This window comes from Oncorhynchus tshawytscha, linkage group LG06 (assembly GCF_018296145.1).
Source record: "Oncorhynchus tshawytscha isolate Ot180627B linkage group LG06, Otsh_v2.0, whole genome shotgun sequence".
Taxonomy (NCBI): Eukaryota; Metazoa; Chordata; class Actinopteri; order Salmoniformes; family Salmonidae; genus Oncorhynchus; species Oncorhynchus tshawytscha.
The window spans coordinates 53,205,444-53,221,640 of NC_056434.1; the positions used below are offsets into that span (position 1 = coordinate 53,205,444).

General features: G+C 40.8%; 1 protein-coding gene across 1 annotated transcript; it reads left to right on the plus strand.

The window, feature by feature from the left end:
* The first annotated feature begins 1,074 nt into the window (after nt 1-1,074).
* LOC112252727 (midkine-A) lies at nt 1,075-15,388 on the plus strand. The gene is made up of 5 exons (XM_024424233.2): nt 1,075-1,221; nt 13,446-13,534; nt 13,684-13,851; nt 14,111-14,275; nt 14,584-15,388. The coding sequence occupies exons 1-5, from the start codon at nt 1,217-1,219 to the stop codon at nt 14,598-14,600; spliced, it is 444 nt and encodes a 147-aa protein (XP_024280001.1). The 5' UTR covers nt 1,075-1,216; the 3' UTR covers nt 14,601-15,388.
* The last annotated feature ends 809 nt before the right edge of the window (nt 15,389-16,197 follow it).

Genomic DNA, 16,197 nt, shown 5'->3' on the forward strand with positions numbered 1-16,197 from the left:
AGGCTGAACTCAAAACCCCAACATAGAAAAACACACATAGACTACTGTGACAGGATGTAAACACATTTCTGTGCAAAATTTGAGAGAAATAAGCTGTGTGTGTGTATGGACCATTTCTGGGATCTTTTATTTCAGCTCATGAAACATGTGACTAACATCTTGCATTTATATTTTTGTTCAATGTATAATAATATACTAACATAACCATACAGACACCCCAATCAAATTAAAATCACTAAAGAAGCCACATTATGAAAATACATTACCTCAACAAAACATGTTGTTAATGAAAGAAACAGGGGTTGCTACTGTGTACACTGAGACCAACAGAGGGGCAACAATAGCCAAATGGTGCTCTATAACCCAGTGACCAAACCTTACAGTATTTAAATAGGTATTATTTATCCAACTGAATCATTCCCTGACCAAACAGGTGTTCCTCACACCATAACAGAAGTCATGTGGACTTCATTGGGATAGAAGAGAGGGATAAATGTTTATGACCATAGGAAAAATGTGTACATTGTGGGTCTGTTGTGCAATAAGGATGCAGTGAATCATTAATGGATGATGTGAACCGCTCATTTGCTGGGTTGGAAAACATGAGAATCAAAATGCGAATTACTGGTCCTAGTAGTGAAAACTGAAACTGTATATTCTATTCAGCTCTTTGGCTTGCAATTCACCTTCCATTCTGCAGGTTTCCCCCATACCTCTTTACATTCTTATAACAGACATGTGGTTCAGAATTTTGGATTGTAACTTAACACTGACATAATATTTGCATTTAAAGCTGTATTAAATGCAATATTAGTATATTTGAGAGTCTACCATGTTACTTGATGAGAACAGGTGTATTTAACAATAATAAAAGGGATGTCACAAAAAAGGTCTACGTGAAAAACTTACTGTAAAACACGTTTGAATGAATAATAATTCATGAAGCAGGCAGGTCTCAGAAATCATGACCACTGTATATAATGCAAATTAGATGGGCTTGTTTTTGCCTCCCATTATATGGATTAAAGTGATGCCACATGGATAAGTGATGTCACCGAGTGGTAGATTTAAACATTGTTCATATGCGACCAGCTCAAACTAGTTTCGAAAAAAAAGTAGGACGACACAGTAAACGCAAGCTGTAGTCTGGGTGCGGAAAGCAAACGACTACACAACCGGTATAGTGATTTGACTGTGAAGTTGCCTGTTTGTGAGAATGAAGTAAGTTGACGCACTGTTTTCTAATCCCGCATTTGTTGTCAGTTTAAGGCATTATTATTAACAATCATAGACCATATCCATATGTTATTTACATTGTTTCTTTGTTCACTGATTTGTGGTCGATGTTCAGAACAAGTGCATGCATTGGTAGGCTGGGAAGTGCGCATTACGCACAAACCAAATCTCCAATTTGTTTTACGAACAATCAAATACCATATCGCTACAGACTGGGTTTTTACTCTATATTCTCAAACTCTTAAGGTACATTTTGAATATACCGTTTTAAGACTTCTTACAATGGGAGGGAGATTTTAAAAAAACTTTGTTTTCACATTCCTACAAGAGCATCACTGTGTTATCATTTAGCCCAACTCTACTAGGTGTTAGAAAGCGTATCCTATGGTGTTACTTGTTTAGCTTACACGTATTGCCACCTAAACCAGAATCAGATGTAATTATTCAATCAGATATAATTGTTCAATTCAAATATGGGAAAGTAAATTTAGCTTTGGATAGTGCAAGTGATTTAATTGAGTTTTAATGGTAGAAAAAAAGTGGTTTCTATTCATTATGGGACAATCATCAGACAGTGTGGTTTCTAAATGTGTTTGTTCTCCTGTCAAAACCATCAAAATGTTGGGATTCATCTGACCCTGTAGGAAGCTGCCATGGCTAGCTCATTGTTTGCCTTGGAGGTTTATTTTACTCCCAATTAAAGCAACACTCTTCGTGCACTTGCAGGATGTCAATCCTGCCAGAGATTTTCCACACACTTTTGTCTAGTTTTAGGTTATAAGGCATGGCATGGTAAGGTAATCCTATATGAGACTATATTCAAGCTTTATAACGAAGTCATGGTTGAACTGAGGAAGAGTGATTGGAGGAATGGAATGCACCCCATCACTCTTTTGTTGCTCCCTAACTTGACAACAACTTTTAAAGATTTTATTTTCCAAAACTTTGTTTGTCTTGTATGTAGTTGTGAGACAGTTGTTGTGAAGTAGCTGTGAATTAGTTTTGACATCCTCAGCTCACGTTGTCTATTTGTTCAGTATGTCTACGCATGTTGGTTCCATGGTTATAACAAGGTCATGTCTTAGTAAAACCTTGATTCACATTGTTTATACAGTGTTTGGTTGATATGATAATTTTGTACTAGAGATCCACGACGGATCTGCGTTCAAGATCATCTTTAAACAACTTTCATGAAGTTTGCCTTTTGGGAGAGTGAACTCTCCGGTTCATGAGGAAGTTCTCAAAATGTACTGCCCTCGCATCTACCAAAGGGAGCATCACGCTTATTTTCTTCATCTTAAGACTTCATTGTCTTCTTATGCAAATAGGTTTACATTCAGCTAGACAGTGGAGAGGCCTTGCTCCTAAGATGTGGCATGGGATCTGTGTTAGGGCTTTTGAGAGAAATGAAAACAGGCAAGAAGGCCCTTTGTTTTGGTCCAATGAATCAGTATTCCTTTGAGGGGACTCTAAAGGCCTTTCAGCAAGCGCTTGGCCTCTCCCTCCGCATGGCTGGAGCATAGAGAGGGAGAGGGAGCCTGCTGAGAGCCTGTTCTGTTCACACAAAAGCCCGGAGAAGCCCTCCACATTTGGGGCCGGGAGACGAGCGGGATTTGCTCGGCCGGCTGACGTGTGAAAGAACGGACTCATTTAATGGAGGCCTTTCTCTTGAAACTGAACTCTCAAAGAAGACTCTGTAATTTCCCAGCCCAGTAATGGAGGGGGGGGGGGAGAGAGACAGGGAGAGATGTATGGGTTATTGACACATTTAATGTATTCAAAGGGGATGCCTGTGGCCCACATATTAAAGGGATATACTGCCGTACTTGTTGATTGAGCACTCATCAAGTAATAGCAGAAGGCTTGAAGGCGTTCAGTTGATTCAGTGAGACAAAGGTTATCTAGGCAAAATATTATGATCGGATAAGAGCAATGTTAGAATCCATTAGCCTACTTTCATCATGCATAACTGTCAACAGGAAAATGTCTGTAAGTGGTGTACACTACCATTCAAAAGTTTGAGGTCACTTAGAAATGTCCTTGTTTTTGAAAGAAAATAAAATGTTTGGTCCATTAAAATAACATAAAATTGATCAGACATACAGTGTAGACATTGTTAATGTTGTAAATGACTATTGTAGCTGTAGCTGGAATATCTTCATAGGCGTATCGAGGCCCATAATCAGCAACCATCACTCCTGTGTTCCAATGGCATGTTATGTTAGCTAATCCAAGTTTATAGTTTTAAAAGGCTAATTGATCATTAGAAAACCCTTTTGCAATCATGTTAGCACAGCTGAAAACTGTTATTCTGATTAAAGAAGCAATAACACAGGCCTTCTTTAGACTAGTTTAATATCTGGAGCATCAGCATAACGTCAAGAGTAAAGAGGCGACTACGGGATTCTGGCCTTCTAGGCAGAGTTGCAAAGAAAAAGTAATATCTCTGACTGGCCAATAAAAATAAAAGATTAAGATTGGCAAAAGAACACAGACACTGGACAGAGGAACTTTGCCTAGAAGGCCAGCATCCAGGAGTCGCCTCTTCACTCTTGACATTGAGATTGGTGTTTTGTGGGTACTATTTAAGGAAGCTGCCAGTTGAGGACTTGTGAGGCGTCTGTTTCTCAAACTAGACACTCTAATATTCTTGTCCTCTCACTCAGTTGTGCACCGGGGCCTCCCACTCCTCTTTCTATTCTGGTTAGAGCCAGTTTGCGCTGTTATGTGAAGGGAGTAAGACACAGCGTTGAACAAGATTTTCAGTTTCTTGGCAATTTCTAACATGGAATAGCCTTCATTTCTCAGAACAAGATTAGACTGACCAGTTTCAGAAGAAAGTAATTTGTTTCTGGCCATTTAGAGCCTGTAATCGAACCCACATATACTGATGCTCCAGATACTCAACTAGTCTAAAGATGGCCCGTTTTATTGCTTCTTTAATCAGGACAACAGTTTTCAGCTGTGATAACATAATTGCAAAACAGTTTTCCAATGATCAATTAGCCTTTTAAAATGATAAACTTGGATTAGCTAACACAACGTGCCATTGGAACACAGGAGTGATGGTTGCTGATAATGGGCCTCTGTACGCCTATGTTCAACTGAAGTCGGAAGTTTACATACGCTTAGGTTGGAGTCATTAAAACTTGTTTTTCAACCACTCCACAAATTTCTTGTTAACAAACTATAGTTTTGGCAAGTCGGTTAGGACATCTACTTTGTGCATGACCCATTTAATTTTTCCAACAATTGTTTACAGATTATTTCACTTCAAATTCATTGTCACAATTCCAGTGGGTCAGAAGTTTACATACACTAAGTTGACTGTGACGTTAAACAGCTTGGAAAATATCTGAAAAAGATGTCATGGCTTTAGAAGTTTCTGATAGGCTAATTGACATAATTTGAGTCAATTGGAGGTGTACCTGTGGATGTATTTTAAGGCCTACCTTTAAATTCAGTGCCTCTTTGCTTGACATCATGGGAAAATCTAAATAAATCAGCCACTGGGAATGTGATGAAATAAATAAAAGCTGAAATAAATAATTCTCTTTATCATTATTCTGACATTTCACATTCTTAAAATAAAGTGGTGATCCTAACTGACTTAAGACAGGGAATTTTTACTAGGATTAAATGTCAGGAATTGTGAAAAACTGAGTTTAAATGTATTTGGCTAAGGTGTATATAAACTTCCGACTTCAACTGTAGATATTCCATAAAACAAATCAGCCGTTTCCAGCTACAATAGTCATTTACAACATTAACAATGTTTACACTGTACTTCTGATGAATTTGATGTTATTTTAATGGACAAAACATTTGCTTTTCTTTCAAAAACAAGGACATTTCTAAGTGACCCCAAACTTTTGAATGGCAGTGTATTTGCGTGGTTATCCATGTAATCATGGAAACAAAAATACAGATATTAGTAGGCTATGTTCATAGGCTAAAATGATCCACCAACTAAGACGAAGGACAGTTAACTGCAGAGTATCTTCAAAGTAAAGTTATCTATAAACTGACTGAAAACAGAACAAAGTATGTTATAATAAGTACAGTGTACTGCATTGAGGTGCAGTAACTCATAGCAACACATATAGGTGCCTTCAGAAATTATTCACACCCTTGACTTTTTCCACATTCCATATTACAGCCTGAATTTAGACTAAATCGAGACTTTGTGTCCCTGGCCTACACACAATAACCCATAATGTCAAAGTGAAATTACACTGAACAAAAATATAAATGCAACATGCAACAATTTCAAAGATTTTACTGAGTTACAGTTCATATAAGGAAATCATTCCATTTAAATAAATGAATTAGGCCCTAGTCTATGGATTTCGGTGACTGGGAATACAGATGCATCTGTTGGTCACAGATTTCTTTAAAAAAAGCAAGGGTGTGGATCATAAAACCAGTCCAGCATTTGCGACCACCATTTGCCTCATGCAGTGCGACATCTCCTTCAAATAGAGTTGATCAGGCTTTCGATTGTGGTCTGTGGAATGTTGTCCCACTCCTCTTCAATGACTCTGCGAAGTTGCTGGATATTGGCAGGAAATGGAACACGCTGTTGTACACGTCGACCCAGAGCATCCCAAACATGCTCAATGGGTGATATGCAGGACTTGGAAAAACTGGGACATTTCAGCTTGTGTACAGATCCTTGCAACATGGGGCCGTGCATTATCATGCTGAAACATGAAGTGATGGTGGTGAATGAATGGCACGAGAATGGACTTCAGGATTTCGTCACGATATCTCTGTGCATTCAAATTGCCATCAAGAAATTGCAATTGTGTTAATTTTTTTTTTTTACCTTTATTTAACCAGGCAAGTCAGTTAAGAACAAATTCTTATTTTCAATGACGGCCTGGGAACAGTGGGTTAACTGCCTGTTCAGGGGCAGAATGACAGATTTGTACCTTGTCAGCTCGGGGGTTTGAACTCGCAACCTTCCGGTTACTAGTCCAACGCTCTAACCACTAGGCTACGCTGCCGCCCCGTTGTCTGTGGCTTATGTCTACCCATACCATAACTTCACCGCCACCATGGGACACTCTGTTCATAACGTTGACATCAGCAAACAGTTCATCCACACGAATGCCGTAGACGCTGTCTGCCATCTGACAGGTACAGACGATCTCTCAGGTGAAGCCAGATGTGAAGGTCCTGGGCTGGTGTGGTTACACTTAGTCTGCTGTTGTGAGGCCGGTTGGACATACTGCCTAGTCCTCTAAAATGGCATTGGGAGCGGCTTATGGTAAAGAAATTCATATAAAATTCTCTGGCAACAGCTCTGGTGGACGTTCCTGCAGTCAGCGTATCAATTGTACTCTCCCTCAAACTTGAAACATCTGTGGCGTTCTGTTGTGTGACAAAACTGCACATTTTAGAGTGGCCTTTTATTGTCCCCAGCACAAGGTGTACTTGTGTAATGGTCATGCTGTTCAATCCGCTGAATGAAATGCAACACTTGTTAGGTGAATAGATTATCTTGGCAAAATGCTCACTCACAGGGATGTAAATAAATTTGTGCACAAAATTTGAGAGAAATAAGCTTTTTGTGCTTATGGAACATTTCTGGGATATTTTATTTCAGCTCATGAAACATGGAACCAACACTTTACATGTTGAATTTATATTTTTTGTTTAGTGTATGTTTTTATTTTTTTTACAAATTAACTAAAATTGAAAAGCTGAAATGTTTTGAGTCAATAAGTATTCCACCCCTTTATGGCATGCTTAAATAAGTTCAGGAGTATACATTTGCTTAAACAAGTCACATAAGTTGCATGGACTCACTCTGTGTGGAATAATAGTGTTTAACATATTTTGAATGACTACCTCATCTCTGTACCCAACACATACAATTATCTGTATGGTCACTCAGTCGCGCAGTGAATTTTAAACACCGATTCAACCACAAAGACCAGGTAGGTTTTCCAATGGCTTGCTAAGAAGGTCACCTATTGGTAGATAGGTAAAAATAAAAAAGGAGACATTGATTATCCCTTTGAGCATGGTGAAGTTAGTAATTACACTTAGGATGGTGTAGCAAGACACCTAGTCACTACAAAGATTCAGGTGGCCTTCCTAACTCAGTTGCTAGAGAGGAAGGGAACCGCTCAGGGATTTCACCATGAGGCCAATAGTGACTTTAAAACAGTTACAGAGTTTTATGGCTGTGATAGGAAAAAACTGAGGATGGCTCAACAACATTGTAGTTACTCAACAATACTAACCTAAACGACAGCATGAAAAGAAGGAAGCCTGTACAAAATAAAAAATATTCCAAATCATGCATCCTGTTTATAAGGCACTAAAGTAAAACTGCAAAACAATTGGCAAAGAAATTAACTTTATGTCCTGAATACAAAGCATTATATTTGGGGCAAATCCAACACAACACATCACTGAGTATCACTCTTCATATTTTCATGCACGGTGGTGGCTGCATTATGTAATGTGTATGATTGTCATCGGCAAGGACTAGGGAGTTTTTTGGGGGATAAAAATAAATGGTATAGAGCTAAAAGCACAAGCCAAATCCTAGAGAAAAATTTGGTTCAGTCTGCTTTCGAACAGACACTGGTAGACAAATTCACTTTTCAGCAGGACAATAATCTAAAACAGAAGGCCAAATATACACTGGAGTTGCTTACCAAGACGGCAATGAATGTTTGAGTGACCTAGTTACAGTTTTGACTTGAATCGATTTGAAAATCTATGGTAAGACTTAAAAATGGCTGTCTAGCAATGATCAACAACCAACGTGACAGAACTTGAAGAATTTTTAAAAGAATAATGTGCAAATATTGCACAGTCCAGGTGTGCAAAGCTCTTAGAGACTTACCCAGAATGACTCACAGCTGTAATCACTTCCAAAGGTGATTCTAACATGTATGGAGGTGTGAATACTTAAATGAGATAGTTCTGTATTTCATTTTCAATATATTTGCAAAAACTTCTAAAAACATGTTTTCACTTTGTCATTATGGGGTATTGTGTGTAGATGGGTAAGAAACATATATGCTTTTAATTCAGGCTGTAACACAACAAAATGTGGAATAAGTCAAGGGGTATAAATACTTTCTGAAGGCACGGTAGCTGACTAAACTCCACTCCATGGTGAAGGAAGTTTCTGATGAGACCAGGCTTTTTGGAATTCAGGTCTGACTACATTGGTTCACCCAAGATCAATACTTTAAAAAAATTAAAAGCTAACCTTGTACCTATGTTTGACCTCTGTAGTTATGTGTCTTTCTGTGGTTGCTGTCAATAAATGTTAATCAAATACAAGTACTGACTGTGTACTTGTTGAGATTCAATTGGCACATGCACATTTGCGCTGAGTTGCCATCTTAGATCAAGAGCGATGAACAAACAGTTGGTGGTTGTATGTGATGGACAAACATAGGTACAAAGTTAGAAAGTTTCCTAATTCTGACTAGCACATGAACGCGGCATTAGTAATTTGATGCCCAACTCAACAGTCGATGAGGTGGCACGCAACCATTGGTTGATGCAATGCAATGCCTCTTTTGTTCCTCTGGTAAATGTAGAGGTTAACCCAGGCCCTGCAGCCCTCAGCATCACTCCAATTCCCCAGGCGCTCTCATTTGTTGACTTCTGTAACCGTAAAAGCATTGGTTTCATGCATGTAAACATTAGAAGCCTTCTCCCTAACTTTGTTTTATTCACTTCTTTAGCACACACACTTTAGCAGACTTTAGGCAACCCGGATGTCCTAGCCATGTCTGAATCCTGGCTTAGGAAGGCCACCAAAAATCCTGAAATTTCCATCCCTAACTATAACATTTCCTGACAAGATAGAACTGCCACTGGGGGCGGAGTTGCAATCTACTGCAGAGATAGCCTGCAGAGTTCTGTCATACTATCCAGGTCTGTGCCCAAACAATTAGAGCTTCTACTATTAAAAATCCACCTTTCCAGAAACAAATCTCTCACCGTTGCCGCTTGTTATAGACCCCTTTGGTCCCCAGTTGTGCCCTGGACACCATATGTGAATTGATCGCCCCCAATCTATCTTTAGAGTGTGTAGTGTTAGGTGACCTAAACTGGGACATGCTTAACACAATCTAAGCTAGATGCCCTCAATCTCACACAAATCATCAAGGAACCTACTAGTTATAACCCTAAATTCGTAACCATGGGCACCCCCTTAGATATCATCCTGACCAACCTGCCCTCGAAATACACCTCTGCTGTCTTCAACCAGGATCTCAGTGATCACTGCCTCATTGCCTGCGTGCGTAATGGGTCTGCGGTCAAACGACCACCCCTCATCACTGTCAAACGCTCCCTAAAACACTTCAGTTAGCAGGCCTTTCTAATCGACATGGCCCGGGTATCCTGGAAGGATATTGACCTCATCCTGTGAGGATGCCTGGCTGCTCTTCAAAAGTGCTTTCCTCTCCATCTTAAATAAGCATGTCCCATTCAAAAAATGTAGAACTAAGAACAGACTTCACCCCAGACTTGACTGCCCTTGACCAGCACAAAAACATCCTGTGGCGTTATGCATTAGCATCGAATAGCCCCCGCGATATGCAACTTTTCAGGGAAGTCAGGAACAAATGTACTCAGTTAGGAAAGCTAAGGCTAGCTTTTTCAAACAGAAATTTGCTTCCTGTAGCACTAATTCCAAAAAGTTCTGGGACACTGTAAAGCCTATGGAGAATAAGAGCACCTCCTCCCAGCTGCCCACTGCACTGAGGATAGGAAACAATGTCAGCACCGATAAATCTACAATGATCAATAATTTCAATAAGCATTCTCCCATGGCTGGCCATGCTTTCCACCTGGCTACCCCTACCATGGCCAACATCTCAGCATCCCGTGCAGCAACTTGCCCCCCCCCCCCGCTTCTCTTTCACCCAAACCAGACAGCTGATGTTCTGAAAGAGCTGCAAAATCTGGACCCCTACAAATTAGCTGGGCTAGACAATCTAGACCCTCTTATTCTGAAATTGTCCGCCAAAATTGTTGCAACCCCTATTACTAGCCTATTCAATCACTCTTTCGTATCGTCTGAGTTCCCCTTAAATTGGAAAGCTGCCACGGTCATCCCCCTCTTCAAAGGGGGAGACACTATAGACCCAAACGGTTATAGACCTATAGATCCTGGCCTGCCTTTCTAAAATCTTCAAAAGCCAAGTTAATAAACAGATCACCGACCATTTCGAATCCAAACCGTACCTTCTCCACTACGCAGTCTGGTTTCCAAGCTGGTCATGGGTGCACCTCAGCCACGCTCAAGGTCCTGAACGATATCATAACCGCCATCGATAAAAGACAGTAATGTGCAGCCGTCTTCATTGACCTGGCCAAGGCCTTCAACTCTTTCAATCATTGCATTCTTATCAGCAGACTCAATAGCCTTGGCTTCTCAAATGACTGCCTTGCCTGGTTCACCAACTACTTCTCAGATAGAGTTCAGTGTGTCAAATCAGATGGCCTGTTGTCCGGTACTCTGGCAGTCTCTCTGGGGGTGCCACAGGGTTCAATTCTCAGGCCGACTCTTTTCTCTGTATATGTCAATGATGTCGCTCTTGCTGCTGGTGATTCTGTGATCCAACTCTACGCAGACGACACCATTCTGTATATATCTGGCCCTTCTTTGGACACTGTGCTAACAAACCTACAAACAAGCTTCAATGCCATACAACACACCATCCGTGGCCTCCAACTGCTTTTAAATGCTAGTAAAACTAAGTGCATGCTCTTCAACCGATTGCTGCCAGCACCCTTCCGCCCGACTAGCATCACTACCCTGGACGGTTCTGACCTAGAATATGTGGACAACTACAAATACCTAGGTGTCTGGTTAGACTGTAAACTCTCCTTCCAGACTCACATTAAGCATCTCCAATACAAAATTAAATCTAGAATCGGCTTCCTATTTCGCAACAAAGCCTCCTTCACTCATACCTCCAAACATACCCTCTTAACGGACTATCCTACTGATCCGTGATTTCGGCGATGTCATTTACAAAATAGCCTCCAACACTCTACTCAGCGAACTGGATGTAGTCTATCACAGTGCCATCCGTTTTATCACCAAAGCCCCATATACTACCCACCACTGCGACCTGTATGCTCTCGTTGGCTGGCCCTTACTACATATCTATCGCAAAACCTACTGGCTCCAGGTCATCTATAAGTCTTTGCTAGGTAAAGCCCCGCCTTATCTCAGCTCACTGGCAACACCCACCCATAGCTCGTGCTCCAGCAGGTATATTGCACTGGTCATCCCCAAAGCCAACACACCCTTTGGCCGCCTTTCCTTCCAGTTCTCTGCTGCCAATGACTGGAACGAATTGCAAAAATCTCTGAAGCTGGAGTCTTTTTTCTCCTTCCCTAACTTAAAGCATCAGCTGTCTGAGCAGCTTATTGATCACTGTACCTGATCCCCATATTATTTCTTACCCTCTTGCTCGTTTGCACCCCAATATCTCTACGTGCAGGTTTTAAAACTTTTTTAAAATTTCACCTTGATTTAACCAGGTAGGCCAGTTGAGAACAAGTTCTCATTTACAACTGCGACCTTGCCAAGATAAAGCAAAGCAGTGCGACAAAAAGAAAAACAAAAAGTTACACATGGAATAAGCAAACATACAGTCAATAATACAGTAGAAACAGTCTATATACAGTGTGTGCAAATGAGGTAGGATCATGCACATCGTGCACATCATCATCTGCACATCTATCACTCCAGTATTAATGCTAAATTGTAATTATTTTCGCCTCTAGGGCCTATATATTGCCTACCTCTCTACTCTTCTACATTTCTATTTTTCTTTTCTTTTGTGTTATTAACTGTACGTTTGTTTATGTCTAACTCTGTGTTGTTGTTTTTGTTGCACTGCTTTGCTTTGTGCATGTGCCCTCATCATTGCTTTGCACAAAAAGCGTTTCACAGGCAAGGATATGCCAGTAAGATTCTACCTACATCAACCATATATTGGATCATCAAGAAATTCAAGGAGAGCGGTTCAATTGTTGTGAAGAAGGCTTCAGGGCGCCAAAGAAAGTCCAGCAAGAGCCAGGACCATCTCCTAAAGTTGATTCAGCTGCGGGATTGGGGCACCACCAGCACAGAGCTTGCTCAGGAATGGCAGCAGGCAGGTGTGATTGCATCTGCACGCACAGTGGGGCGAAGACTTTTGGAGGATGGCATGGTGTCAAGAAGGGCAGCAAAGAAGCCACTTCTCTCCAGGAAAAACATCAGGGACAGACTGATATTCTGCAAAAGGTACAGCGATTGGACTGCTGAAGACTGGGGTAAAGTCATTTTCGCTGATGAATCTCCTTTCCGATTCTTTTGGGCATCTGGACCAAAGCTTGTCCAAAGAAGACAAGGTGATAACTACCATCAGTCCTGTGTAAACAGTAAAGCATCCTGAGACCATTCATGTGTGGGGTTGCTTCACAGCCAAGGGAGTGGGCTCACTCACAATTTTGCCGAAGAACACAGCCAAGAATAAAGAATGGTACCAACATCCTCCGAGAGCAACTTCTCCCAACCATCCAGGAACAGTTTGGTGACGAACAATGCCTTTTCCAGCATGAAGGAGCACCTTGCCATAAGGCTCGTGGAACAAAACATCAATATTTTGGGTCCATGGCCAGGAAACTCCCCAGTCCTATTCAGAACGTGTGGTCAATCCTCAAGAGGCGGGTGGACAAACAAAAACCAACAAATTCTGACATACTCCAAGCATTGATTATGCAAGAATGGGCTGCCATAAGTCAGGATATGGCCCAGAAGTTAATTGACAGCATGCCAGTGCGGATTGCAGAGGTCTTGAAAACACTGCAAATATTGACTCTTCGCATCAACTTCATGTAATTGTCAATAAAAGCCTTTGACACCTGTGAAATGCTTGTAATTATACTTCTGTATTCCATAGTAACATCTGACAATAATATCTAAAGGCACTGAAATAGCAAACCTTGTGGAAATTAATATTTGTGTCATTCTCAAAACTTTTGGCCATGACTGTAGTCGGGCAGGAACTCAACCATGGTCACTCACAAGTTACAACTCCCAAAAGCATAAAAAAGATATAGGACATACATGGAACCATAATGTGTTTTGATCATCTCTTTCAGCCCAGTGGCTAGTAAACTTTCCAATAATATGTTGATAATGATATTACATTTTCTCTCCACAGAATGCAAGGTGTGTTCTCAATGACACTTGTGCTGCTTGTGGCCTTGATGGTCACAGCAGAAGCAGCACACAAACATGGTGACAAAAAAGGTGAGATGTGATCAAACTACATTAATGTGTACAGTATGTCAGATTAAAAAAAATGTATCCCTTTGAAGGAGCTCATGTTATGTTGTGTTACTGCAAATGTCAGGCAAAATCAATTCAATTATTTATTTGTTTTATTTTTGGTGCCACAGGTCAGAAAGCCAAAGAGGGGGGCAAAGCAGAGTGTGCTGAGAAGCGCTTTGGCAAATGTGTGCCCAATGCTGGTGACTGTGGAGATGGGTTCCGTGAGGCCACCTGCAGTGAGCACACCACCAAACACAAGTGCAATATCCCCTGCAACTGGAAGAAGGCCTTTGGTGGTACGAGGGCAAATGTTGGAGATGGATGTGGTCCTGACAGACACATACAGTACATACATATATTCACATATATGTAAATATACTACATGTATCTGCATTCTGTACCATCATCATTAGTAACTAAGGCCCATAGGTTTTCATGGTCACTGGTCAGGTCTCATCGTGGTCAGGACAAACTCTGGTCTCTAATCATAACGGAATTAGATTAACATGTTTTTATGGATGTTTTATATGATAAAATAGATGTATTTCTTTCTAGCTGACTGCAAGTACAGGTTCACCAATTGGGGTGAGTGTGACACGACCACCGGCACCAAGAGCCGGTCAGGAACCCTGAAGAAAGACCTGTTCAAGTTAGACTGCGAGGCCACCATCACGGTGACCAAGCCATGCTCCTCTAAGCCCAAGGGGAAGGGAGGAAAAGGTAGGTCGGATCTCATTTATTAGACCACCATAGGACAAACCCAGCGGGCAAAACTGGTTGAAATTCTGTTTGTTAAGGGGATGTTGAATACTGATGGCATACTCCTTAGCAGGTATGCATTTGTCACTAAACTGGAAAAGCAGGTTCTCCAAAACAACATGAAAACACAAACCCAACACTGCAGAAAATAAAGCAATTCATATGCTGAAAGGAATTTCATAGCCACCCTGTCAAAATGCACTTCGCCGTTTGACTGAGAATAGCCCAATTGAATCCAAACAACTGATTTTTTCGTATTTTTTTTCTAGGGAAGAGGACAGAGTGACAACTAAAGAGTGAAGCTTGAGGACTGACTGAGACACAGCAGGTGTGACTTCTGGCTTACTTCAGCAGCACAATCGTCACCCTCCTTTGCCAAACACTCAGCCAGTGTCTCTGACTGTGTCCAAAATGACACCCTATCCGTTATATAGTGCACTACTTTAGACCAGAGGGCCCTGGTCAAAAGTAGTGCAATAAATAAGGAATAGGGTGTCATTTGGGATGTAGCATCTGTCTCTGCCGCTAAGCGCTTTGTCCTTCTCAAAACAACAACAACCCAACAATCTCTGTCTATACTCTCATGTTCATGTCTTTTCATGAAAACAATCTTGTTATGTGTTTTTATTTGTTTTAAGTGTTAAAAAAAATCTTTACATTCTTTTCAGTAGGAAACTTGACATATAAGTCAGTCTTCATAGTTTTAGGCCATCCCATGTTTTTTTTAACAGAAAGTGTAAAGAACTCAACTTCTATTGATAGTTGTAATAAAGCTATAGTTACAAAATTAAACATAAACATAAACACTATGAACAAAATGATAATATTTCTTCAATGATCATGAATGTCGTTGACCATGTTCCAAGAAGCTCAAAAATACATATTTTAGAAGATTTTAGAGGAATCGTTTTTGTATGTGGATATGTGTACTGTCTATATCCTGGAAACAAATATTAGAATTCTATGGAACAATGGAACTCCTCTGCAAAATGTATTTTTGAACTATAGAAATGACTGGAATTGCAACACAAGGTTTGTATAAAATAATAAAATACTGTACTGTTGTTTGTATAACAAAAATTTGTTGTGTTTTGTCTGAATACTTTTCATATTAAGTAATTGATTTTCTCAAATCAACGTTTATTCGTCACGTGCGGCGAATACAACAGGTGTAGACCTTACAGTGAACTGCTTACTTACAGGCTTTAACCAATAGTGCAAAAAGGTGTTAGGTGAACAATAGGTAAGTAAAGAAATAAAACAACAGTAAAAAGACAGGCTATATACAGTAGCGAGGCTATAAAAGTAGCGAGGCTACATACAGACACCGGTTAGTCAGGCTGATTGAGGTAGTATGTACATGTAGATATGGTTAAAGTGACTCTGCATATGTGATGAACAGAGAGTAGCAGCAGCGTAAAAAGAGGGGTTGGGGAGGGGCACACAATGCAAATAGTCCGGGTAACCATTTGATTACCTGTTCAGGAGTCTTATGGCTTGGGGACAAAAACTGTTGAGAAGCCTTTTTGTCCTAGACTTGGCACTCCGGTACCGCTTGCCATGCGGTAATAGAGAGAACAGTCTATGACTGGGGTGGCTGGGGTCTTTGACAATTTTTAGATCCTTCCTCTGACACGCCTGGTGTAGAGGTCCTGGATGGCAGGCAGTTTAGCCCCAGTGATGTACTGGGCCGTATGCACTACCATCTGTAGTGCCTTGCGGTCAGAGGCCGAGGAATTGCCGTACCGGCAGTGATGCTCTCAATGTTGCAGCTGTAGAACCTTTTGAGGATCTCAGGACCCATGCCAAATCTTTTTAGTTTCCTGAGGGGGAATGGGCTTTGTCGTGCCCTCTTCACGACTGTCTTGGTGTGTTTGGACCAT